The following is a 23,708-nucleotide window of genomic DNA, read 5'->3' on the forward strand; positions in this document are numbered from 1 at the left end:
AGAGAAGAGCTAGAGAGGTGAAATTGTCAGGGGACACTGCAGTTAAGGGTTTCACATACCACACAGATGCCTTTTGACTTTATCCTGTAAGTGATGTGGAAACAGAAATCTTTTAACAGGAGATTGAAAGGTCAGATTTGTGTTTTCCCTGTGTGATGGGAGATGGATGTGAGAGGGACAGGAAAAGAGGCAGGTAGCAGTTAAGGTGAAAGACCGCAAAGCCTAAAGTACAGGGGAAAAAGATGGGAGGAAGCACCAAAATATTTGAAAGGGAAAACATGTAGGGAAACCCTTCAGAAAGGTCTGGTAAGAGAATATGGGGCCAGAGATAAAGTAGAGGAAAGAATTGAGTTTTCCTCTTTGTATAACTGGATGGATAGTTCGCACTGTTAACGGATATTGAAATCACAGGTGCTGATGATGCCTATTAGAAGGGGGAAACCTAAGTGGCTGGTTGACCTACTTTGCTAATGGATACATGCAGTCACTCAGAAATTTTACAAGAGCAAATTGTATAGATAGACATGCAATAAACAATGACAGTAAAATTATAGACAAAGCCCTCCAACTAAATCACAAAAGGCCCCGAAAGCATAAGAACCTTTTTATGAAGCTGATGTCAGAGACATGGACAGAAATGGAACAATTAGATTGCATTAATTGTATTTGTTATGTTGCAATGGCAATGATTTTCTCACAGTAATAATGAGCTCTGTTATAATGGGCATTCACCTTGTATCCCACCTATTCATTCATTAGAATGAGGGTTTTTTTCCCCCCTTTTACAAAGTAAATACACAATAAGATCAAATAAATTTTGATGATTGCCAACAGATGGTGAGGGGCTCAACCTCAGACCATCTGATCTTTTGCTTTTCAGTTCTTTCCGGCTGTTCTTTCTACTTAATTACCTTCCCCTCACTTCCTAATCCCTTCCATGTAATTCTACACCAAGATTGGGTCTAGCACTCTCTATTAATTTTCCACAGCCTACACTCCTTTCTGATAAGATATTCTTTCTTTGTAGCTGTGTTGCTAATGGATCTAAACAGTCTGGTTTTAGCAGAACCTTTCAATCCTACTTGAACCATGTCTTTGCTCAATTTATTAATTCAGTTTAATGCTGAGAATTTAAAACTGACTCTTACAGTTTAATCTCATTTCACATCTGACACAGTGGATCAACCACTAGTAATTTTACACAATCAAAGAACTATTTTAACTGACCTGTCTTTGAAATCCTTCTCATATGAGACATTTATTTTTTCCAATCACTAAAACAGACTTACCAGAGTGATATATGTGTTTCAGCGAGAAATTTCCTCTATTACATGAATGCATCTATGCATTTTTTATGAATGAAGCAGGGAGAGTATTGCTGTAATAGGGTTTTTTAAATGAAATTTTAGGCAAGTGCATGAAGAGTAGGAATTCACGGAAGCTCAACTCAGAAGGCATCTCCTAACATAATGTATTATAGACTCTGTATGTGTATTTACATAATCCGTATCTAGAGAGGACCTTCTTTTTTCTTTTGACAAGTACAGTTTAATGTCCAGTTCAATATAATAAGAAGGCTGTTTCCATGTCCCGTTCGATAGTCCCCAAGAACACTGCTTTACAGAGGTAGACTAATAGAATTCTGTTGATTCAGACTTCCTGCATTATACATGTGCTCTCATGTTTCTGTCCTGTTTAGCAGTAGTTTGTTTCACCAAGTACTTGTTCTTTTGGTATAGAGATTGCATACCAAAAACTATACATTGTAAGCATTTGTAATAAAATAAGGCTTAGTTTGAAAGGTATTTTAAAGGTATCATCTGTTTTGTGAGTGCCATTTAAAAACAATCAGTATTTTTTTCTGATAATGAAAGCAAAAATGTTCATTTAAAAAAGTTTTAAAAACAGAAAAATTAGAGGAAAGAATCCCAACAATACCCATAATCTCACTAAAGATTATGGCTGTTAAATTGTTGCATATACCCTTTCTGGATCTTGTATGCATATCTGTTTAAAATGAAAATTTTAAAACAGACTGGGACTTGTATATAATGATTTATACAGATAATTGCTACACACATTTAACTTTTGTGAACTTTGCTCTGCGTGTGTGTGTGTACAACAATTAAATAGATTAAAAAAAATTTCCCCTTTATTGTGTTCATGAGCATATTCCCCAGAATAAGCATGAGATGGCTGATATGAATTGACTCTTTCTTCAATCTCTGTGTCTCAATTCCTGTATGTCTCTTATAGTATGTGCATCTTGCTACAGTGACTGTGACTCCAGTGGTAAAAATATATATTTTTCCTACAACACAGTCTAACCTCAAGCCAACTTCTCTGATGCTCACAGACACAGTTATCTATTCTAATACTAAAAAGAAAAACTATGATGAAATTATGGTATTTGGTACCAACCTGGAGATTTTCAAGGATAATGTTAACTATATGAGATTTTTTTCATCATGACTGAAAAGCCTATCTGCTGCATGAGATGCAACTTCCTTGTAATCTACTTGTTTATTTTAGTATAGAGTTATTAAGTTCGCCCCCATATCACTAAGTACTCTTCGAGAACATTCTTAATAACTGCATCGCAATCTATCATATGGATGTGCCCTATCTACTTTAACCAATCTACTATTATTAGACATTTGGTTAATTTCCAATCTTTTGCTATAAATAAGGCTATGACAACTGTTGTGCCCGAGATATGATACGACTGTCAGCCATTATTTTGCACGTGTACTTACTGCTGTTGTAGTGTCTTCCCTTCAGGCACTTCCACCACGTTCATTCTGATAAGATACAGGAGGCAGGAGAATGTGATTTCTCACAATAACCAACTGGGGATTGACTCCAATGGAAGAGGAGGCAATAAAACATGCATTTTTAATACAACCTTTTGGTGTTCCTTGGTGGCTCCTTACGATGACACCTCCTGTGCAGAGGGTTAGATTGGCACTTAGTCGTGTGAGCCAGTTCAAAGAGGGGATTTGCAGTGGCTTTTTTGGGAGCTCCACAGTTCTGCTTCCTTCTGTCAGCTTCATGCTGCAAATAGGCACGGCATTTCTCAAAGTTAGAAGACTTCTAACTGCGATTCATGTGCTTGTCTTTCATACTGGCATAGCTCTCCCTCCAAGCCTAGGTTGCTCTGGGCAGCTGCACTAGAGGACAGCTATGTGTTCACACTTGAGCGGTGGAAGAAAAAGTAGTCTCACAGCTTTATGAGAAACTCTTCATACAAACTGTGCTTGTTCAAAAGTCTTTAGAAAACTTAAGGATTCATTTCCTAGGATACATTCCAAGGTGTGAATAATAAGTGGCCAAAAGTATAAACATTTTTAAGGCTTTTGATACATACTGATAAATTGCTCTCCAGATGTTTTGTACCAACTTATACTATGCCAGCTGTAAATGAGACTGATCTTTTGGCTGAAACACTATCTTTTTTTTTTTTTTTTTTTTTTTTTTTAGAAGCATTGCCATACACCGGTTAAGATTTTACTTTGTGTTTCTTTACTAGACAAGTTGAACCTTTTTTTTTGTATATTTAATGACATTTTGTTTTGTTTTGTTTTTCCTAACATTCATGTTCTTTGTCCAGTCCCACCCCCACCACACCCAAGGTTTTTTTTTTTTTTTTGTTCAAGTGTTTTGTTTTTAAATTAATGTCTAAGAACTTTTTGTATTTTATGTTCTTATCTAAAGACAAGTACTGAAACCACATGAAATAAGGTACACATTTTTCAGGAGGGAGGGGTGACAGGAAGAGTATAGGAGGATAGACAGGGTGCAGACCTCCAAATAGAGATGTTGCTTATGGCCTTTGGTGCCCTCACCCCCTTGAAAAATTGCCCCACCCATGGCTTCTGACTCCTAGGTGGCCAGGTGTTATACCACATGACTTTAATGATCACAGCTGATGGGATGTCTACTCAAAGGTCATCAGTTAATAGACTGCCAAGGGATTTATGAACTGCACCAGAATCTCTTCCAAAGGAATTAGGATAGAAAAAAAAAAAAAACCTGCCAATTAATAGTGGATCTAAAAAGACAAACATGCAGAATATGAATGAACCAGATTAGTAGTAGAGCTGCAGAGAACAGAGTCACCAATTCCTGCCCCTGAGATCTCTAAAGCCACCTTAAATGGAGAGTCACATTCCAGCTCCAGTTCCAGCAAAGCTGTTTATCTTTCCCACTCTAAGCATGTCCCTGTCCCATGAGCTTCCTGGACACATCTCTATTATTTACAATTAAGTGAACTTGAAGAAACAATGATTCTGAGAGAAAGTACTTACGATACAGATTTAAGAACTACCTTAGTTACAATTCCATACATATTCCAGTAGAGCCATCCTTATAGTTAATTCTTTGATTTAACAATTTGTTCAACATAATATCATCGAACATGCAGTCTATGTTAGCTATTGGGCTAGGTGATGAAGGAGACACGGAGACGAATCAGACAATCTCTGCGATCTAGAAGCATATAGTTCAATCACACTTTTCTACATGGCGTGGTCTTTCATTACTGCAGATTGTCAGATCAATGGTGACCAACTAGTTGCTAGGCAACTCGAAAGACAGGAATACAGACCTGATGCAGCTCTATTCTGATATGTATTCTTCTTTGAAATGTTTGTCAAGAACTGTGAAGGGGCTGAAATTTTCTCTGCTTTAAAGCTAAGATGTTAGCCTGCCACAGTTTAATAGATGCTGGCAGAAGACATGTGACATCTAGGTCAGAGACAAAGGAGTTTATTATTACTCACAGCAAGGCAAGCAACTGGAGCTTTGTGTTTACTGCTGGTTCCCTTGCCCCCAAGTCCTATGGGGGCAATGCAGAGCAACCCAGGTGGATGTGTCACAACTGAGGAACACCAAGTGTAGGGAACCCAAATATTTTACAATGGGCTGCAAGCAAACCAGCCAGACATTTGCCCTGTAGGGAAACATTATCTTTATTACAATGGACAGTAACTGTTCTGCGCTCTGGAAGGAGACACTATCTCTCTCTTTCAAGACTGTCCCTATCACTATACAAACATCCTTGAAATGGTTATCCAGAACAAACATTATCAGAATCTTTGCCTGCAAGGCATTTTGCAGAAACACCAAAGCCCCATGGAGAATTGTTTCCTTACCATATTCTTTCTCTGGTACTTTGTTCAGCCATTCAAATTTTTGGTTCTTATTTCTACTAACTCTAAGTACCTACTCACTCTGAGATTGGCCTATACTCCTCTGTTTTTGCTGTTCACTCTATATCCTGTTTACTAGGTGTACTCGTTGAAACTTTTTTGTTTTATGTAATAGAAACCAACTTTCTCTAACTTAAGCCAAAAAGATAGTGGAAGGATACTGGATTATTTCATAATTCAAAGCAAAACACCTATTACCATTCTAGGACCTCATCAGCAGAAGTTCATGCCCCACCCCCCCAGAGTGCTGTATTAGCGTGCCTCAACTTCAGTGGCTCCCAGTCTCTGTCATTCTTCACTCCAAGTTTTAAATTCGCAGAGAAGAGGAGTCAAATGGCACAGTTTGGCTGAGGCTCTGCCTTTATTTTTTTCAGTTATGAAAGGGGAAAAGGCCATAAAAAAGCACAGACCTAGTATAGCTCAGCTATTCCCAAATTAGGAGAGATTATTTCTTGGGAGCTTTGGAAGCCTTCTCAATTGCTTTCTAGTCTGTCTAGATTTGTTTTGATTGATATTCCATTACTCATAAGAGAAATACAGTTATTGTATGTAACTTCTTTTTTAAAATCAATTAAATATAGTTTTGTTTTGCATTTTTTTTTTTTTTTTTTTTGTTTGGAGTTATTTTGTGACCTGATAAGCAATTTGGTGATTCAAGAATTTTGGGTAAATATAGGTAGCCTCTAGTGGTTGGAGATCGATTGGACTATATGTCTTTTCTTGTCAATCTTGCTATTAAGTGGTGTGCTACAAGTAGAGCAAGGCTTAGCTCAAATTTTGTTAATATTAAATATTTATTAGCTAGTCATTTATCTTCAAGACCATTATTTCAACAATAAAAATTTATTTTCCACATCTTTTATGCTAACTAATATATCCCCTGATGTAGATTTCAATAATGCTCTTTTAAATACTGCAGTAGCTACCTCTAAAGCTTGGCTTTTCCTAATTAGGGTATTTCCAAGGTTACCTAATCAGCCCTGGAGTGTGGACTAATGTTACCTTATTGCCCACATGCACATATATACATGAGACTTCCTGTGGAAGTATTTTTAAAGTAAATTACCAGACAGACAGTATAATAGGTCAGAATTTAGGCATTTAGTCATGCACTCATGCTAATTTCCATACTCCTTTGTAATTAACATTCCTCCTGGCTGGATTAATTGGGTTTGCAATAAGTAATCACATTTATAATACTGCAACTGTTCCCAAATTAATTGCTCACAAGTTCAATGAGCCATTACATGTTCTCATTTAAAGCAGCTTAGAGAGCCCATGATTTTAGAGCTGTGATCCTAAACATTTTGGGAAGAGGGGCTCAGAATCATCCAAGAATATGTCAATAATATGGTAATGGCAATAAACCAGTGGTTCCCAAACTTTGAGAGTACATGGGAATCATCTTAATGTACTCACTGAAAATGAAAATCTCTTGACTCCACCTCAGCAATTCTGGTTAGGTAGATACTATGGGATCTGGAAAAACTTTAAGTATTGCACACCATCTTCCTAGAAAAAAGCCCATATACACATACTTCCAACTTTACCGGTGATTTTAAGGGAGGGTTTCAGAACCCTGTGGCATTAGTTGAGTACAATTTTTCTCAAGACTGGCTGCATATTACATTCGCCAAGGGAGTTTTAAAACAATATTTCAGACCAATTAAATCATAATATGAGTGGTATAGGGTGACTAAATTGTCTGCCTGTTTTTTTCCCCAACCCAGAATGGAGGCTAGAGATTTCTCCCAATGTATCAATCTATTTTACTGAATTAGACTCACTTGACAGATACCTAGCAAAAGTAATAATAAAAAGAAGCCCACTTACCCTATAAATCTTACAAAATACACAGTTTAATTTGTGTATTGGTGAGAAGGCACATCATTTTTGGCATTGATTTGTCTTTCTCTCTTCAAAGGTTCAAAGGATTTAGTGGACTTTGTTTTCTTGTTTGATAGATAGCTCTCCCAAGCTTGAGAGAAGAAAAGCAAGGCTCTTTTTATAATTTATAGTGACAAGGTGAGTGTTTATTGTGATAGTTTAGTTGAAGAAAATCTAAGAAAACATGTGGAACTTCAAATTGAGCATAAGCTTACTATATTTTAATATTTAACAAAAAGTAAATATTAATTATGAATAAACCCAGAGAATTGGTTAAATGGGCAATTTTCCAGATGTTATCTGAGGAAAGTCTTTTTTTTTTTATTCTTGTGATTAGGAACATATCTTATCATGATGAGCAAAGTAGTAGATGGAAAATTGAGTTACACTCATAAAGTTTAAAAAAAAATTTAGACACTTGTATTATAAGGAAAAGGAGACCTATAATCAGTGATAGAAAAACCATGTTGGAAATTACTATAATCCAGCATCTTTGAAGTGGATGCATTTATAATAATACTCATAGAGACATTCAAAGCACTGGCAATAATAGGTGATTTAATGATGCTTAAAACCCTTGAGTAAATTCATATAGGCCAAGAAATTTCCCAGAGGACATGAATTTAATAATTATGATCATTTTGTGTGCTGATCACTTTTGAGTTAGAATTTCTGCTTCCAGAGACAAAGTTTTAGAAACGCAAATTGTGAAAATTAAGTGTCAGGAGTTTGACTAGTTCAACATGTATGTGTATGACTTATAGTCCATTTGTGTACAAGAACTAGTTTCCGAGTAAGCAAAAGGGTGGTTTTCTCAGCTCAGAAAGCTTTGTCTCCAAAATTAGATGCACCTAATGACATTTCAGAAATTTTGCCTTTTTTGTTTTTACTGTTAATGTGGGATCGTTAGTTTCCTTTGTAAAAAAATGAGATTTTCAAGCTTCTAATAAAAGGTTGATACTTTTTTTTATTAGATTGTGGAGGAGGACTCACCAAAATTGTGAGAGTTTGGAAGTTTGCTTGGAATCCATTTGTAGGAGAAAGTGAAGTGTAACTGCATTGTAGATGTGCTCTCATTTTAGGCCACTCTTGTCAGAGAAGTTAATGCTCCTGGAATGGGGAGGATGAAGCTACAGGCTTGAGGGAAGACCCAGCTTTGTGGGGATGATGCTAGTGGTGGTGCTGCGTGCTTACTGTCCATCAGTCTTATAAACTGCTATGCATTCCTGTTTCTGATCCTAACAGTCTGGTGGGCAGTTCATCACTATCCCTGTCTTACAGATGAGGAAATGGTGGAGATAGGGTTCATACCCAGAGAGCTCTGCTTTCCAAGCCCCTGTTCTTTCTATCATCCTCTTATTTCCATTCTATATAATCCCCAAACCCCTTGCTTAAATCCTGAAGGGTTATTCAGTGCATTTTGGGGCAACATTTGTATCATTGGACAGCTCTACTCACCCAAAAAGGCCATTCTCCTTTTGAGCTTATGTTTGCCTCCTTGTGACTTCCATTTACCAGCTCCATGGGAGAGATATTAAGGATAGATTAAAATGGGTAAGAAAAAAAAGGGAGCATTGAGGACATGAAGGTGGGCTGCCATGGAAGCTGGAGAGAGGGCTGTGTGTCTGGGGCAGACAGGAAATAAGCACAGGAGGCTGTTCTATTTTCTCCTCTGAAATTTGAGTTTTCATTCTCTGATGGTGTGCATGTGGCTGTGTTAAAAGACTGGGGTGTTCTATTATCCAGTCAGCAGGGGGAGCAGTGAACTCAAAGTGACATCCCGTTGGGAGAGAAAGGCCATCTACTCCGCACAGTGGTTTATGAGTAGGTGTTCTTATTCTGCCTGGCATTAATAGATTCCATTAAAAAAAATTGTTTCTGCCTTTTTTTTTTTTCATGCTGTTGATGGTTAATTAAGTCATTGGGCACCAAGAGCAATGTTATACCAGAAAAAATTCACTTTACTGGCATTTTGTGTTTGTGAATTTCTTTAAATATGTAGTGAATTGCAATTTTAAGGAGACCTTTCTAGACCATAGGATTGTTAATTCTGGCCAAAATTATTCTTGTAGGTTGGGCTTAGCATAATAGCTCTGTTTGAGAAGAGCCAGATGAAGAGGAGACATTTGGTTCTGGGATGACCTGAGGGTCTCTGAAGAACATGTTCCAGTTATTGTCTTTACAGTCTTTTATAATCCCAGGAATTGCAATCTCTTTTAGGTTAAAGTTTCTTTTAAAAAAAATAACTAAAATATGCATAATTTTCCTAAAAATAACATTATTATTATTATTATTATTATTATTTAATAACTCTCCATTATTGAATACATTTGTTCTTAATTTGAAAAGGTTTTGTGAACAGGTGCACTTTGATGTTGTAAGGTCCAACTCTGGGTCATAGAGCATCTGCCAAGTCCTGTTCAAGCGTAGGAGAGAGGTCCCATAGCAGGGAAGTGGAAGAGCGAAATATTTCTATTTTAATGTGGGTTGATGCTGGTTGGTTCTCTCAGGTCTTAGGACAGGAAAAGCAGCATGCTCTGAGTATGAGACCCAAGATGAGATATGAAGGTCATGGTTCAGAAAAGCCCAGGGTTTAATGAATAAGTAATACTGCTTTTGTATAGTGGTTCCTAACATGTTTCTTGGTCATAGACCCTTTGAGGTATCTGAAGAAAGTTGTGGATTCTATTCCAAGAAAAATGCACATACACACAAAATTTGGTGTGCTATTTCAGGAGTCCATTGATGTTCTGCCTTCCCCCGAAGCCCATCCTGAATCCTCGTTTAGGGCAGTAGTCTTCACAGTAGGGGGACGGAATGTGCACGCCCTCTAGGGTATGTATGAAATGATCCACTGGAGTATAGACTCTTCTATTTGTATTTATTTTCTCTCTTTTACAGTTTTTTTTCCCATGTAGGTTTTCCATTGCACATCATGTATTAGTCCCATAGTACGTAGTACGTGTATAACATTTATATATAAATAGATTAACAAAATTAGTTAAGGGCTCACATTTTTACTGATAGGGAGGCATGACTCAAAATTGATGGGTTACCAATTGAAAGAGTGGTGCTAATTAAATTTAAATTCTAGGTTCTCCTCTCCCTACACTGGAGGGCCAGGGACAGGAGATTAACTCAAGAGATGACTACCAGTGCCTGCAAACTTCAGACCTAAAGATGATCCTTAACCTTCTCAGAGAACTTAAGACACTTTCCCAGGTGCTCTTGGCTAGTCACTGGTGGAGCTGGTGCACATAACCTTGGCTGCTGGCCACAAATTATGTGCTCATTTCACCAAACTGCAGGGAAAAGTCAATCATTATGGGCGGTCGATGGCCCCATTGCAGCAGTTACTGGTGCTCCCTATGGACACTGAGTAGTTGAATCCCTGGCTGATCCAGGCACAAGGATAGAAAGCATATTTTAGCTACTTGATCAGAGGGCTAGGAAGCCGAGCTAACAATTCAGCATTAGCTCTCTCCTGTTGGTACAGTAATACCAACATATTTCAAAACAGATAGAGGGCTCTGGAAGGGTTTAGATTCATCTATGTACAAAAAAGATTTACAATGGGTTATTAAATGGGAGTTTTGAGGCTGGTTTCTCAGGAAGTGCCAACCACTCTTTCTCCCAAATTTCCCTTGGTGCCACTGTCAAAGGCAAAGTACTCATCTAGATGGATTGTTGTTCTGACCCAAAACGACATTTCCAACTTTTCTTATATATAATCCAATTTCTGAACTTCGTTTTCAGTGATATTAAGTGGAATAGCAGAAAAAAGTATTTTGGCATTAAAGATAATAAATGTGTTCTGCATTGGTCAGGTGTCCTTGCTCTTTGCCAGTGCATTAGCTGTATTGATTTTAGAATTTTAAATGACCCTTTTTACCAGACTTGATTAATGTCTCGTCCCCCAGTCTTGGCTACCTGCTCCTTCCTTCTCTCATATGCAATCTTCTTCCTTCTCAGACTGGCACAGTTAGAGGTGGCTGACCTTCATAGGACCAAGGGTCAGGAAATGTTGTGAGGAGGGTCCCTTGGGCCTGGTGATTAGTCTCTAAAGAGAGGGCTGGTGTGCCAGGGTCAAGGCTTCGGTACTTTGCCCAGGCCCCGGGAACACTCACAGTGGACCTCCTGCTTGGTAAGTACCAGACTGTTCTAATACGTGGCTTCCAGAGAAGAAGCCTCTGGCCAGACACAGAGCGTTTGAAAGTGAAATTAGATCTCTGGCAAAAGCTGACCAGCTAAACCCAAATGTCACTATTACTGCATGAAGCTAAGGTTAATTTTCTGAGATTCCCTCTCATTAATTAATAGTGTCCTCCGCTATCCTCACAGGACACTTGGTTTAAAATTGTGTTCACACATTATTTTATTCTCTCTCTGCAACTAAACTGAGAAATCCCTGAGGATGCCGCTGCTTGGTATGTATGGCCTCGTGCACCCCTTTCTGATGCCCCCCAGTGTGGCTGGGTCACTGTAAGTGATGACTCTTAGGTTAGGGTTTTTTTCTCTTTCAGAAGATGAATGGGTGGGAGGTGGACCACTGTTTCCCCGGAGATGGCTACTTCTCAGCCAGGATTGTTTTCGCTTGTTGGCTGCTTATTTCTTTTCATAATATTTTAAGGCTAAATTTGTTGTAAATGATAAAGGTGATACAGTTATATCATAGCAAATCTGGAAAATTCAGGCATAAAAGTCATTCCTATCATTACTCCATGAATGTGCCTACTCCTAGCATTTTTACACGCATGTTTGATATATTTCTAATGACAGTGTACTTGAAAATGATATTTTAAAGATTGTAATATTCCATTCTAAGCATTTTTTGTTGTTTAACTACCCTCATAAATGTTATTGGGTTATCAACACTTATTTCACTGTTTTCCCATTGCTTTCTATTAGATATACCATTATTCATTCCTCATTAGTATTTAATGGCTATACCATCATTTATTTCGTCATTATTATTTTATCAGATATACCCTTATTTATTGAACTATTTTTCTGTAGTCCCAACTGATGACTAAATGATTATTAATGACTCTTGGCTTAAGAAATCTGCCTGTTTGGATTCAGTTTGACAAAGAGCATTATTATTATTATCATCTAACGTAGTGTTTGGCTCATAGCTGGTACTCAGGAAATGGCTTCTTCCTTCTTTGCTTTCACCCTTTACGCTAACTTTCTTGGATTGTGACCTGAGGGCAAGGCATGTTGAAGGATGCCTTCAACAGAGATGTCTAACTGGTTATCATGTAAGCTTGCCCTGGCCATTTTAATTACTAATTTGTAAGGAGTACTCATATTCTGATATACAGGGGTTTGGTTTTCTTTGTATCATTTGGTCAGCTATATTGGTTCATTCTTGCCGGATACAAAATGTTAGAGCCACAAACGGTTGTGGAGATCACTGGGTACAGTGGCTTCCTGATGGATGTACCTCAGAATTTTGCAGGGTTCTTAGGAATACTGATTCCCTACTAAATCTTAATTTGGTGGCTGAGGACTGGGAATCTGCATTCTAATAAGCATCCCTGTGTTCAGATTCAGGTAGCGGGAAGGACCATAATTGGAAGTTACTGTTTGGGTAATAGACTATGCTAACTTTTTAGACTTGATGTTAGATTTTCATCATGTTCAGTCTTTTGCTTTTAAAACTAATTGAATCTTGAGATGACTTATTTCAGGAGGCAAATATTACAATCCCAATTATGTTCTGCAACAGGAAATAAGCTCTAAATGAATCTTAACATTTTACTTGACACATCACTCTGTTTAAGTGTATTAAAGATGTCATTGAAAGGTGCAGAGGAGGAAAATGAACTTGATTTGGCAGGTAGGTGTTCATGGTACTATTATCCACAACTGTCTGTGCTGATTGACAGCACACACATTACCTCCTCACACGCATTGTACTCAGTTGCATCAGATTTGAGTGTATGGCATTTTTACTGAATATTTGAAACTGTTTTAGTTAATAGTATTAATTGTGCATAGACCAACTTTCAGCCACTGCTTCAAAGTACTTAATAGACAATAAACCAGAAGGTTCTGTGGATCTCTGCTTAAACTTAGGTCTACAATATCATTTGTTGAAGTATTATGTATTTTGAGCAGGGCAAGTGTTTATAGTTCAGAGAAGGAATCTTCCCTGTATTAGATATGGAAGTTGAGGGGCAGAAAGGTGAAACGCTCAAGGTCCCTTGACCGCAAGAAGCAGAGTCAGAATTGGGGCTCAGATCTCCTGGGTCCTTGTTCTCTGCTCTTTCTATTATACCACACTGCCCTTTTTGCATAGTTTCAATCTAATGAGAAACAGTCTAACGGCTGGTAGAGATGCTATAATCCATACTTATATTGCAAAGAGCATCGAAGCAAGGAATTCTACTCAGCATTTTCTTTTGGAAAACCAAACATGCTTTATTTCATTTTTTTCACAATTTATTTAAACATCTCACATATACAAAATAGGTACAATTTAATCTTTCTGCTTGTCCGAGAAACAAGGCTTCTTTTTGGTACCATGGGAGAGGATGAAAATGAGACTGGCAAAGAACAAATGCTGAATTTAAAGAAGAGGATGAGGTTGGGCAAGCAATCTGCATACTTTTATTTGGGAAGAAGATGTAAAATACTGATGCTAAATCAAATGAAGAAAGAACACACACCGCAACCCATTACAGAGGAGTCTTTCTTCTCAGAGTCCTCTAGCACCATCAACAGTCTTCAAGTATCTGAAATACTGGTAGCACCTTTGTATTTGCAACAAAACAAAACAAGTACCTCAGCTCATCTCCGTCTAGGTCAGCACCTAATGGTGTGGATCACACTCATAGGAAAGTGTTTTGAGGTAGTTTTAAACCTTTGGAAGTCTGGGTTTTAAACTTCCCTCTGTGGAAGATATTCAAAAGCCACAAGTGGTGCAAATTGTTCATGGTTTTTATTTTATTTTTCAATTTTTATTTTGGTTTTCTTACAAAGGTTGACATTTTCCACAACAGGTGTAAGAGTGTTGAAAAAAGTTCCAAATCTTTGGGGGGAAGGGAGGGAATGAATGAAATCGTATTGCACTATGCTCTGATCAATCCTTCTCCTTCTCTTTTGCCCACAATTTAAGCAAATAGATGTGCAGGGGAAATGAAATGGAAGGACTCAGCTCTCAGTTAAAAAAGAAGAAAAAGAAATGGCAAAGAAAGAAAGTTTTTTTCGGACTTCTTTTGTTTTCTTTTTAATTTAGGTTGAGTTCATTTATTTGAAACAGACTGGGCCAACGTCCACCCTGATTTCTTGGTCAGCACCACCGATGTCCAAAGGTGCAATATCAAGGATAGGCAGGCGGGATGGCTTATTTGTTTTGTATTCAATGATTGTCTTTTTCCATTCATTTGTCTTTTTCTGTTTAAAAAAGGAAAAAAAGTACATATATGAAAAGCAGCATTATTTCTACATCTAGTATCGTCAGAACCTTAGATATTTAAGAACCACTTTGGGGCTTGTTCATTCCGAAGAAGTTTTCCCAAGGTCAACATGTTCTCTTTGCAACAGAAATATCAGGGGTGTCTTTAGGGAGAGCAGTATCTTACCAGTCTAGTTTTTTTTTTTTTTAATTTTATTTTTTTCAACGTTTATTTATTTTTGGGACAGAGAGAGACAGAGCATGAACGGGGGAAGGGCAGAGAGAGAGGGAGACACAGAATCGGAAACAGGCTCCAGGCTCTGAGCCATCAGCCCAGAGCCTGATGCGGGGCTCGAACTCACGGACCGCGAGATCGTGACCTGGCTGAAGTCGGACGCTTAACCGACTGCGCCACCCAGGCGCCCCCCAGTCTAATTTTTTAAAAGAAAATTTCAATACGTATTCCACGTGGCTTACTGCTACATTATCGTTTTTGGGGTGTGCGTGTGTGGGTAAGGGAGAGCCAGGTGGGTATGCAGGCTGCTGCAAATAAATTTTAATTTTTCTGCAATGTCTAGCATATTATAGAGAAAAATCGCATGCACGCCATACTAATAAGTAAAATAAAATACATATAACCATAAGTGATAGCTTGGGACCTTTTAACCTCAAGTAATTTTAAATTGTGGGCAGACATCATCATTTAACGAACTCATGTTTAAAGAAAAACAGCTAGTGCATGGACACTGTATATATTTTAGCACTGCAGAGAATTTCAGAAGGCAAGGTCTGATAAGAACACTCAGAATTTAATTTAAATAAATACAGTTATGAAAATAGATTTAGTAAGTTAGGTCTCTTATTCATCTGTTTATGGTCTTATTCATTCATTATGGTCTAAGTTAAAACTCCATCTCCCCACCTCCAAAATACACTCCCCAAATAAGCATATCCCCACATTTCACTATTACTTACAGAGCAGCCGTCTACAAGAACAGTGTAAGTGAACCTGCTGTTGCCCTCGGCAACAAGTTCAACATCGTTGGAGCCTTGCAGAATGACAGCCTTTTTCAGGTTGCCAGTCTCCTCATCCATGTATGCAATGCTGTTCTTGCAGTGGTAGGTGATGTTTTGAGAGGCATGGTTGGCCAGCAGGCGCATGAAGGCAAGTTGAGTAGCCATTTCCTTGGTGGTTACTCCTTCAACATTATATTCAAACTACAGAAAATAAGATAGAAATTCTAGTTAAGTGGAGATGGCCTCAGGTACTAAGAGTCAAAAAAAAAAATGTCTGGTATAGGGAGGAATAATGGACTCAGAGCTGACCTTGGGAAAAAGGTACTTTTCCAGGAAACTCAATTCACTGGTCTTTGAAATATTAGTTACTTAGAAGGGACATAGGAACTACCAGGCTGAGGCAAGATCATCTCAAAAAGGTACCTGTTCTAGATAAGGTATTTTTAATGGGTATGTATCTTCTTTAGAATAAGAGAACAAGGAGACAGAGATTCAGACCTCTTTCTTTTTCTGTAATCCCCACCAGGAGGCATGCAATAAAGTTGGTGAAAAGATTTGATTAAAAATTCAGAAAAGCACATGTTCTGAAAATATACATTCATGGGTACAGGGATGCATATGCTGGCCAGTACTTCCTCACACTAAATGTCATTAGTCAGTTTCTCCAGGGATTATCAGTTGAGCCAAATTTGCAGAATAACTTTGAATTGTGTGGGTACGTTCAATCAATCCATCTTTAATGTACAATCCCAGGATAGAACTGGAACCCAAGAAAAGAGCAGGTTCTTTTAACAATCCCATTTGGATAAAGGACTAAAATGCAGATCATTAAAAAGCAAACAATCTTAATAATATTATTTAGTAGGAGAAGGAATGTTTGTAGGATTCCTCACCTGGGTACCACCATTGATAGTTTCTCCTAACCACACGTGCTTCTTGACCTTGGAATTTCTGTACCAGTTCTTGGCTAGGATGTTTTCAGGTTGAGCCCGGATACAGGTTTCGCCAGTAGAGAAATCACAGTATACTTTGATAGCATCCATAGTGCATCCTTGGTTAGGGTCAATCCAGTAGTAACCTTTAAAAAAGACAAGACCCAGCTCATAAAACTTCTTATTGAGTGGACTATAGGTTCTAATAATTACTAGACCAAGATTTTGATTCTTTTTTTTTTTTAATTTTTTTTTTTCAACGTTTATTTATTTTTTGGGACAGAGAGAGACAGAGCATGAATGGGGGAGGGGCAGAGAGAGAGGGAGACACAGAATCGGAAACAGGCTCCAGGCTCTAAGCCATCAGCCCAGAGCCTGACGCGGGGCTCGAACTCACGGACCATGAGATCGTGACCTGGCTGAAGTCGGACGCTTAACCGACTGCGCCACCCAGGCGCCCCAAGATTTTGATTCTTATAAGTAACATTGTCTACCCTACATTTAATAGGAAGAGGATGGCTACTTTCCAGATTAGACAGTTCCTTCTCTCCTCTCCTCCGTGAAACATCAAATCAGAGTATATGAAAAATACACATTAAGAGAAGCCTGAAACTGGATGCTGGTGAAGAAGAAAATGCTTCTAATTAGGCATGATTCTATATAATGCAATTTTTACCCAAAACCTTTTCATTCTAAATGTCAGTGGGAACTGACTTTGCAAAGCCCAGCTTGTGAGAAGGGCCATTCTGGCTTGGGTATCTTGACCTACCACTGCTCCACTCGGGGTGGCTAAGTCTCAAGTCACGGCATGTGCGAGCTGGGTTCTTCCTAGAGCCTTCAGGAGTAAGAAGGGTCTCAATCTGGTTGTTGAGAGATTTCAGAGTAGCATCAACTTCATAATCCTTGGGTCTGAGAGAAGGTGGTGAGCGAGGCTGGTCAGCCCTGTAGAAGTCCCCATCGTAACCAAAATCATAACCACCACCACTTGGGCCAGGAGGTCCAGGAGGGCCAGGGGGACCAGGGGGGCCCTGCAAAGGTGAACGTGAGAAAAAGGAGGTTTTGTATTTGGTCACAGTGAGAGACATCAGTGACAGCAGATTTTCAGTCGAGCATCACACACAAGCATATTCTAATAAGTAAAAAAGAACTAAGTCCATGAAATAAACAACTTGATCTCAGACATACTTGCAGGGATGGGCCTAAACAACGTTATCACATACAGATAATTTTTACACGTTTTAGAACTAACATGTGGCAGTGGGGGACAACTTTAATGTGTTGTTGTAACCATCTTGGTTTAGTCTGAAGAAGATATTCCTTAGGTCTGTGATGCTCTTTATTATTTCCCAAAACGATACTTACAGCAGGACCTTGGCTACCCTGAGAGCCACGAACGCCAGCAGGTCCGACTGAACCAGGATGTCCAGTGCGACCGTCTTTGCCCATAGGGCCAGAAGGACCAGCAGGGCCCTAGGGAAGAAGGACGCTGGGTCTGAGTGAGTCAGTAAAAACCCCACAAGGAAGCAGAGGCCTGGGCTCAGTGCCTGACATAAACTCCATTTCAGAGATAAATGTCTCTTAGATTGACTTACCCTAGGACCAGCAGGACCCACAGAGCCAGGAGCACCTTGGTCGCCATGTTGGCCCTTTAAAGAGAGAACAGGAAAATCACACTTTCAGAACACGTGTCGACAAATAGGTTTTTTTAAATTGAATGGAAAACTTTAGTTTCAATGGACTCTGGATTGAGAAAATTGAAAATGTAAAATGGGGCTCTTTTCTCCCATTATGTCTATTATATTCAATTATATTTTTTTCTACAAGCTATTTCAGCAGTGCAATATTAGTCATTCCTCTAATTATATTTATTTTAAGTGGGGTTGAAGGACATTGTTGCCAAGAGATTTTAATATATGTATATTTCAATTTCCCTTAACCCTCACCTTTTTGTGTTGGGATGAAATGGCATTAATCTCTGCGAGATGGAGTGAGCCAGAGAATGGGAAATGAATATGATGTAGGACATTTTAGAACAACGGCAGTGAAAATTTGAGGAAGATCTTTTAAGATCCGTATACATGCACGATGTCCACATTTTACTTACAGCAAGACCAGGAAGACCTTGCAGTCCATTGTGTCCCTTTAAGCCAGGAAGACCCCTAGGCCCCTTGTCACCAGGCTCTCCTTTATCACCTCGAATACCTTGTGGGCCCTGTATAGAAAAAAGAAGGGCAGATAGGACATTTACTTCTTTAGAAAATGAGACTCCTGTGCCCACAAATATTGCTTAATCTGTTTACAAAGCAACTCAGGATGTGCAAAGGTTTAAAAGCCATGGGGGTGTTATCTATTCCCTTAATCTGCTTTAGTTGAGCTTCCTGTGAAGTGGCTAGATTTTTGTGATTATTTAAAACAAGCAGAAGGGATTTGAAATAGAAGAGACTTAGAAGCTATTTGTAGCAATTCTCAACATGGACTACATTTTTAAAAAAAATATGAAGTCTAGCCTGTATATTATTTATTTCCTTCACAGACAGTCTGGACTGAGGCTCCTTAAATGTTAATTTGTAAAGAAATCATCACCATGTACATACAGTAGGACCTCTTGGACCAACAGCACCAACGGGACCAACAACACCAGCAGGACCCTGTGAGTTGAAAAAGAAAAACATAACTGATCAGCCAAGCCCAAAACTCTCCTCCCCAAGCCCCCATAGTTCCCAAGTGTGGGGAGGTCACAAGGGAAGCCTACAAAGATGGCAGCACACAGGGACTGGTATTTACAAACTTACAGGTTCACCACGGTTTCCATGTTTTCCAGTGGGACCCACGGGGCCATGAGGACCAGGTGCGCCCACAGCGCCAACTGGACCAATGTTGCCAGGGTAACCGCGTTCTCCCTACCAAAGGCAAAGTGAAGTTTAGCATCAAACTGTTCTGTGTTTTCGTCACTTTTCAACTGGAGAAAGACAGAGAGGTATACTGACCTTGTGTCCAGGTTGACCGTCGCGGCCTGGGGGACCATCATTCCCAGGGTTGCCCTGTGAAGACACCACACCAATGAAGGCACTTAGTGAGGCTCTTTAACCCACCAGCCCCTATAGTTCAGCTCCTCCGCCTTCATCACTCCCAGTGCTCACTAGTGAACCCACTTTCAGACTTAAAAGACAGGAGCAAGAACTTGCCAACCTAGTTTCTTTTAGAGGTGTTTTGGATATTTTGGCCAACTTTGAAGCATGCTCTTCAAAGACCCATCCATCCCCCAGTCCAAGTAATTTTTCGTATTTTCAATACCAGGAGTGGTCAGTACATGCTGATTTAATGGAGAAACAGACCATCTTGTTCCAAAACTTGGAACAAGAGGAACTCAGCTCAGGATATGATGTTGCACATAATGAAACACAGCTAGGTTTTCTAGCTATGTTTATGTAGTTAGTATGTAGTCTAGTACGACAAACCAAGCGTCATACTCACATCGCGACCAGCTTCACCAGGAGCACCATTGACTCCAGGTGCGCCCACAGCACCAGAGGGACCACGAGCCCCAGGTGGACCAGAGATGCCGAGAGGTCCAGGTTCACCCTAGAGGCAGAGAACACAAAACAACATTCTTCTTATTGGATTGAGAGCAAACCTCAGCCTTCCTAAACAACCCCGGCGAGGAGATTCCAGTTTGCAAGGAGAAGGTACAGTGAGACTGAATGGGTCACAAAATGGTAAGAAGTGTCATCAGTGTTATCCTTGCCCTCATCCTACACACTCAGATGGTCAGCTTTATTGAATTTTGGAACGCTGTTCTGTACAGGTGAGCCTAGTTACGTCCGATATCCCAAATGAAATGAATTCATAAAGTTGAGAGAGTTTATGGAGGTGAGCTGAGCCCTAGCTGCTGTCATGTATAGGATTTAATGGAATGATTCAGAACTTCCAGAGCTTCATTCTTCCAACAGGATAAATGATGCCAGCATTTCACACTGCAGAGGAGTAAATGCAATTAGAGCTTATATAGTTCTTAAGCATGTAAAAAGAACAAAAATCATTCTGCATAATATTAAGCTGTATCTTTATAGCGTGTGTCTAAGTAAGGTGGTATTAAAGCTTCTTAGATAAGTGACATGTGATCTGTATAAAGAAAATGCCATGAATAAAAAATCTTAAGTGGAGTTATTCAGTGATCAATCTGTCACATCTGAAGTGGCAGCTTTTAAAATCTTTTATTATGTTAATGAGAATAAGAATGGTGTCAAACACTTACCACAGATCCAGAAACACCTGGTAGACCACGTTCACCTCTAGAGCCTGGGAGACCCAGAATACCAGGAGCACCAAGAAGACCTTGAGGACCAGGGGTTCCAGGGGGTCCCTGAACAAGAGGAAAAATACCATTACTAATAAGCCCCTCAGTGACAATACGGGTTGGCTTGAGGATTGTGAGAATGCGCTATCCTCGGTTTAGAAAAAAGCTAGTGACCTTCCACTAGTAGGATGTATCCTTGGATATCTTTTCTCTAGTGATGAGTTTCATGTTGGCAAGTATATTTCTTTGTACCCAGTTCCTCCCTGACACCAATGGAACGACATTAAAGAATATGTGGTTGTGATTAATGAAGCCATCTGGGGTAGTGAAATAGAGTTTTTATGGAATCTATGCCAAGATGCAAATTTTGACCTCGGCCTCTAACTGAACCAGGTCTAAGAAAGACACATTTCAGAGTAACAACGATACTGAACAATGCATGTTTAAGGAATTGGTAGCTTGCTGAGATTTGATAAATTTACAATAGGATGACCATGGCAATGGGATTCTGTTCAGTTCCCAGTACCAGTAAGGTGCCATTTTGATAAAAGAGTGAGTTCCCTCATTTATTGTCATCCCCATCTCATGCCTTCTGAGCAACTGCTGAAGCTATGACACCTCAGTATCTGTTGGACAGATTTCCTGGCTCAAATTGAGCTCTACTTGAAAGCCTGCAACACTCATCAACAAATATATGCCACTTGAAGATCTGTGTAAGGCTTTATTTTAATTCAACACAAGGTATTAAGAAAGAGAAGCTTGAAATCACTTACAGCAGTTCCAGGCTCTCCAGAGGGACCCTTCTCCCCAGCAAAGCCAGGGGGACCAGAGGCACCTGTTTCTCCTGTTCGGCCAACTGGACCTTGGTCACCCCGAGGCCCACGAAGTCCTTCTTTACCAGCAGCACCAGGGGGACCAGGAGGGCCAGTGATACCCTGTGAGCAAATGGCAAGGTTATTTATCCTCAGTTAATCATCACAGACCTGGGAGAGAGCAGCTGAGGTTCCAGATATTAAGATGCAAACAGTGTGAAGCAACAGGATGATACCCTGACCGTTTGGGGGACATGTTTAGGGTTTGTAATAGTCTTTCTTATGGAGAGAAGCAGCTCCCATCCTTTCTCCAAAGGTTATGGCAAAATGAATAACTGAAGCAGAGGCTATGGCAAATGTTGGCAAGGAAAAGCAATGCTGTGCTACAAGGATCCTGGCATATTGGAATCAGAACTTTGTAGAGTTAGAAGAGTTAGTCGTCATTGAATGGGACTTTGGGTTTTGGAGGACTCTGCTCATTTCTTTTTGAAGAAAGACAATACTGGAATTTTGTTCATAATTGAGGAATCACATATGCTCTCAACTAGGTTTAATTAAATACCTACAGGGAATGAAGATTTTTCTGTTATGAACCTGTAAAAGGATTCCAAGAAATCAACATCTTTGTGATTTTTTTTCCCTGAAACCTTAACCGGAAGACTTAATCCTTGGTAATTAATTAAATTCTCTTGAGTCCTGACAGGAGAGTCTGAATCAGAATTAAATTAGAGGCCAAACCACCTTTAAATTCTGGAACAATTATACCTTAACAACGGAGGCAGAATGTTGGCCATAAAGGGTAATTAGATATAGAAATATCTGATATGTGACTAAAACTGTTCTGTTTTTTTTTTATTTTTAACGAAGAGACCGTGCCCCTAAAAAGGGACTTGTGTTCACATGAATAAAAGCCTCTTAAGCCGATATTATAAAATATAATTTGTGATGATTTTGCCTTAATGGCTCAGGAAAACTGATTTCAGACCAGGAAAGTAATAGCAAAATATTAGTAGCGTGTTTCTAGAGAGTTTCTTACCAATTTCCTATTAGAGGCAAGGTTGTTTGGCTAAATGACACATTTTGAAGTGATTTACTTACAGAGGGTCCAGGAGGACCAGTCCGTCCAGCAGCACCAGGGAAACCAGTAGCACCCTAAGAACCAAGCACATTAAAATTCCACAATCAATGGCAGCTCTAGGGATGTAAGATGGAAACTTCTCCTCTGACAATTCCTCAATACACATGACCACAGATAGACCAAGGAGTAGGTGGTGGCACCCTCATATAGGGTATTATTTAACAAGAACCCCCCAAAAAATTTAAAAAAAAAAGAAAAAAGGGGGTGCCTGGGTGGCTCAGTCGGTTAAGCGTCCGACTTCAGCTCAGGTCACGATCTCGCGGTCCGTGAGTTCGAGCCCCGCGTCGGGCTCTGGGCTGATGGCTCAGAGCCTGGAGCCTGCTTCCGATTCTGTGTCTCCCTCTCTCTCTGCCCCTCCCCCGTTCATGCTCTGTCTCTCTCTGTCTCAAAAATAAATAAAAACGGTAGAAAAAAAAAAAAATTAAAAAAAAAAAAACCCCAAAGACCTTCCATCTCTACACAGCTTTCCGACCAGCGTGCCCCAATTGCAACATCCATATTTTGCATTAAGGCTCTGATGGTCCTTTTTGAAATGCTGGTATGTAACCTGATGGTTTTAAGAACAAGAAGACACCATGCCATTATTACACACTGATGTGCATACGTTAATAAATGTCTTAACCACTTGGCTGGGTGCAAAAGAAGTGGACACTGGATAAGCAGTTTTGTTTACACAGGAAGGTACAACAAAAGACCATGAGTATTAATTGCTGTCCAGCAAGAGCAGGAAGGAGTCCGTGCAGTTCATTCCTTGGGAGGTCTGGGTCTTTAAGGAGTCTGCATAACAGCACTGGGTGCCAAGAGAAAGGGCATGGTCAGGCGGGAGAAGGGAGCATCGTCAAAAGGATAAAGAGAAATATTTTTACCCATTTCACAATTCAAAAGCCTGGCATTAACTTTGGTTATTGCCTCAGGTGAGGGGTAGCAACATACACTACACTGAGCTCCAGTTGGGATTAAGTTAATATCCCTTGGCCTGACTATCACTTCAACACCAGAATATCTTCAGATAA

General features: G+C 39.5%; 1 protein-coding gene and 1 long non-coding RNA gene across 2 annotated transcripts in view; one reads left to right on the forward strand and one right to left on the reverse strand.

Moving 5' to 3' along the window:
• Positions 1-19,201, forward strand: part of LOC147583261 (uncharacterized) — a 64,163-nt gene extending 44,962 nt beyond the window's left edge. Inside the window, exon 3 of the long non-coding RNA XR_015247110.1 lies at positions 18,982-19,201. This is a non-coding gene — a long non-coding RNA (uncharacterized LOC147583261). The remainder of the gene's footprint in view (positions 1-18,981) is intronic.
• The window catches only part of COL1A2 (collagen type I alpha 2 chain), a 36,315-nt gene continuing 26,631 nt past the window's right edge, over positions 14,025-23,708 (reverse strand). Inside the window, exons 39-52 of the mRNA XM_025929929.2 lie at positions 22,656-22,709; positions 21,519-21,680; positions 20,704-20,811; positions 19,923-20,030; positions 19,436-19,489; positions 19,241-19,348; positions 19,043-19,096; positions 18,553-18,660; positions 18,041-18,094; positions 17,811-17,918; positions 17,218-17,476; positions 16,410-16,594; positions 15,475-15,717; positions 14,025-14,498 (exon numbers count right to left, since the gene is read on the reverse strand). Of these exons, the coding sequence (XP_025785714.1) occupies positions 14,352-14,498; positions 15,475-15,717; positions 16,410-16,594; positions 17,218-17,476; positions 17,811-17,918; positions 18,041-18,094; positions 18,553-18,660; positions 19,043-19,096; positions 19,241-19,348; positions 19,436-19,489; positions 19,923-20,030; positions 20,704-20,811; positions 21,519-21,680; positions 22,656-22,709 (1,752 nt within the window). The 3' untranslated portion in view covers positions 14,025-14,351. The remainder of the gene's footprint in view (positions 14,499-15,474; positions 15,718-16,409; positions 16,595-17,217; positions 17,477-17,810; positions 17,919-18,040; positions 18,095-18,552; positions 18,661-19,042; positions 19,097-19,240; positions 19,349-19,435; positions 19,490-19,922; positions 20,031-20,703; positions 20,812-21,518; positions 21,681-22,655; positions 22,710-23,708) is intronic.

This window comes from Puma concolor, chromosome A2 (assembly GCF_028749965.1).
Source record: "Puma concolor isolate L17-30 chromosome A2, mPumCon1.1.hap2, whole genome shotgun sequence".
NCBI lineage: Eukaryota > Metazoa > Chordata > Mammalia > Carnivora > Felidae > Puma > Puma concolor.